The following is a 2,654-nucleotide window of genomic DNA, read 5'->3' on the forward strand; positions in this document are numbered from 1 at the left end:
TAGATTTTATAGGCAAATATTTTCAAATTTAAAACTACAATACTCAATGTATAATTTCATGAAAATCTTTATTAAAAGTTCATTTGGTGCGATAGCCAATAGATTGGACAAAATAAATCATACATTAAATTGTTGAATTCATTTCAGACTTGACAGAGATGACTTTAGATTCTATTCGAGTAGATTGGATTCTCTCGAAATCTTCGAATCAAATCTGCACTTGTTTTCCCATCAAAAATTTGGCCCAGTTAATGCGTCGTTTGTAATAATCGACTAGAACATCTCTGGCTGTTGATGAAAAATAAACATTCACAAGACAGCCGAAAAGAAATATTTGAAATAATTTTATAAAATAATATATACCTTTTCTTAGGCGTTCCAAAATAGTGAGTTGAATTTGTACAAAATGTTCCAAATAACCGTCTATGCGTTGATATTCATGACTTCGGTAGATATCAGAAAATCGATTTGAATAGAGTTGATATGTCTCGAGGTTTTCATTCACAACACTCAAGATGTAATGTTCAAAACGTTTGTAAAATAATTCGTGATTCTCTTTTAATATTGGTAAATTGACAACAACTTTAAGGAGATAGTACTGGGTGATATAAGTATTTTTCCACTCATGATAAACGCTATCAATCTCAGGAGGATAGAATATAGAAGATGCAGTGAGTTCAAGTTTGAATTTTATTTCTTCGCATAATTCATCTACCGCCTTTCGATTGGTCAAAACTCCTCTAATATCGTTGCCGTCAAGTAATTGGTCTAGAGAAGTATTCACATTGGCTTGAATAAGCAAATTCATGGTATTCGACAGTGAGGAGAAATCATCGGGGGTACAAAGTGAGAACAATGGCGGTATCTCTGAACACCAAACCATTTTATTCTGTTGAAAATAAGGTTCTAAGCAATTTTTTTCGTTCTTCAGAGTCGCTTTTGCTTTTGAAGTAAATGCTGAAACTATTGTATCATATTGATCCCCCGTGGCTCCTTTAATGCACATCTATCGTTAATTTGGACAAAATAATAAAATAGTAATTAATATTCAATTAATAAATTCGAAGAATTCGTTGCGCAAGATAGTGATTTCTATCAATAATTTAATTTTTTCATTAAATTTTTAATTTTAATATAAAACCACCATTTTTACCTCGTCAAACACCAAAATCGACAGAATTACCAAAAATAAAAATTGCTTCATTGTTTCAGTTATTTAACCGTTTCGTATGCTACTGAATTTCAAACTAAACTACAATAAGAATACAAAGCAGCTTTTATACTCTAAATTTTATGAAATAAATTATGTATAGGTTAAAAAAATGTTTTTAAACTCCTCAATTATAGCTATAAAAATTGACTATTTAGTAGGAATTTTAAATGCGTAAACCACATTCTACTGAAAACCGCGTGTTTATTGTACGCTTTTTCTCCACGTGTATTGTATTTTCTCTGGAGTTTTAAAAATATATATTTATATAACTTAGCAACAATTCGAGAATAGCACGCAGAATCTATTTGTTTTCTTCTTTTGCATGATTCTATCACGTGAAGAAAATTTGGTACAGTAAAACCTCGCAATAATGGAATCGCTTGGACCATTTTTCCACGCAATATTTCTCTTAAAAAGGAGATCCTCTTATTGAAAGGTTCTATCTTGAACTTTTCACTATTTAGAAAAGGTTAAACTAATTTAGAAATGGTTTAATAACTTTCGATATGCGACCAAAGTATTTTAAATTCCTATCTCTGAAATTACTATTTCTATAGATTTTGACTTTATAAAATTTTCTTCATTCAATATTAATTCCAATTTAAAGTCATGGACCATGATGTTCGACCTCATTTGTTAACATGGGCTTCCAGCGTCGAAAATCGTTCAATTTTGGTACAATTGAATTAATTTCGAATGTTGAAAACTAAATCCAAAATAAACAATCATAAAAAACTAATCATTCTAATAGCAACCTCCCGAAAGTATAAAAATTAAAATGTCTTGCATCCGTAAGATGAACTTTTACGCACTGTGATCCACAACATGCATTTATTACGTATCTTTTACCGTAAATATGAATTCATGAGAAAACTAAATCTGATATAAATTTTGCGATACAAATAATTTGTGATAGACTTTTCAATGCCTGTTTGATATCATAATCATGTGAAAATTTGCAGATGTTATTTTTTTCACAAAAGACTAACATTCTGAAAGTTTTGTTCGGGAGATACCCCTATTACGCATTGAAATCTCTTCAAACCTTCGGAATGTTATTTTTGTGTGAAAAAAATAACCTGTGCAAAGTTTCAGCTCATTACGAATTACGATATCATACAGGCATGGCTTTCATACAAAAATCTAAATTTTTTGAAATTTTTGTATGAAAAGTGTATAGAAATATATTTGTATCGTAAAACTAATGACATATTCGGTTTTCTCGTACCCAAAAACCTCCCAATACATATTTTTGAGTGTTCAAGTATACATTAAATATCACTTTTGGAAGAAAAATTGAATTTTTCCCATGGATGGCCATGGGCATCACACCAGACATGACACTTCACTCTATCAGCCAAAGTCACTCAGAATCTATGGTTTCTATTCCTCGGCACCCCCAATCATTCTGTGAAGTCAGATTTTGAATTACTTTTCTTGT

The 2,654-nt window shown here is 30.5% G+C and overlaps 1 protein-coding gene across 1 annotated transcript; it reads right to left on the reverse strand.

Moving 5' to 3' along the window:
* Positions 1–43: 43 nt before the first annotated feature.
* On the reverse strand, positions 44–1,348 carry LOC116345478. Its single transcript, XM_031774892.1, has 3 exons — positions 1,154–1,348; positions 364–1,006; positions 44–288 (listed from the first exon to the last, which is right to left on the reverse strand). The coding sequence occupies exons 1-3, from the start codon at positions 1,202–1,204 to the stop codon at positions 209–211; spliced, it is 774 nt and encodes a 257-aa protein (XP_031630752.1). The 5' UTR covers positions 1,205–1,348; the 3' UTR covers positions 44–208.
* Between the last annotated feature and the right edge of the window lie 1,306 nt (positions 1,349–2,654).

The sequence above is a fragment of the Contarinia nasturtii genome, unplaced genomic scaffold, assembly GCF_009176525.2.
Source record: "Contarinia nasturtii isolate CC-2019 unplaced genomic scaffold, AAFC_CNas_1.1 Cnas_scaffold_1264, whole genome shotgun sequence".
NCBI classification, from domain to species: domain Eukaryota; kingdom Metazoa; phylum Arthropoda; class Insecta; order Diptera; family Cecidomyiidae; genus Contarinia; species Contarinia nasturtii.

Bases quoted from the DNA above. Each gene is read 5' to 3' on its own strand.
- LOC116345478 (XM_031774892.1), bottom strand. From the start codon at position 1,204: ATGAAGCAATTTTTATTTTTGGTAATTCTGTCGATTTTGGTGTTTGAC. The intron at 1,007-1,153 runs GTAAAAATGGTG...AATTAACGATAG, and splicing joins CGATTTTGGTGTTTGACGAG to ATGTGCATTAAAGGAGCCAC. The intron at 289-363 runs GTATATATTATT...TTTCATCAACAG, and splicing joins TTTGGAACGCCTAAGAAAAG to CCAGAGATGTTCTAGTCGAT.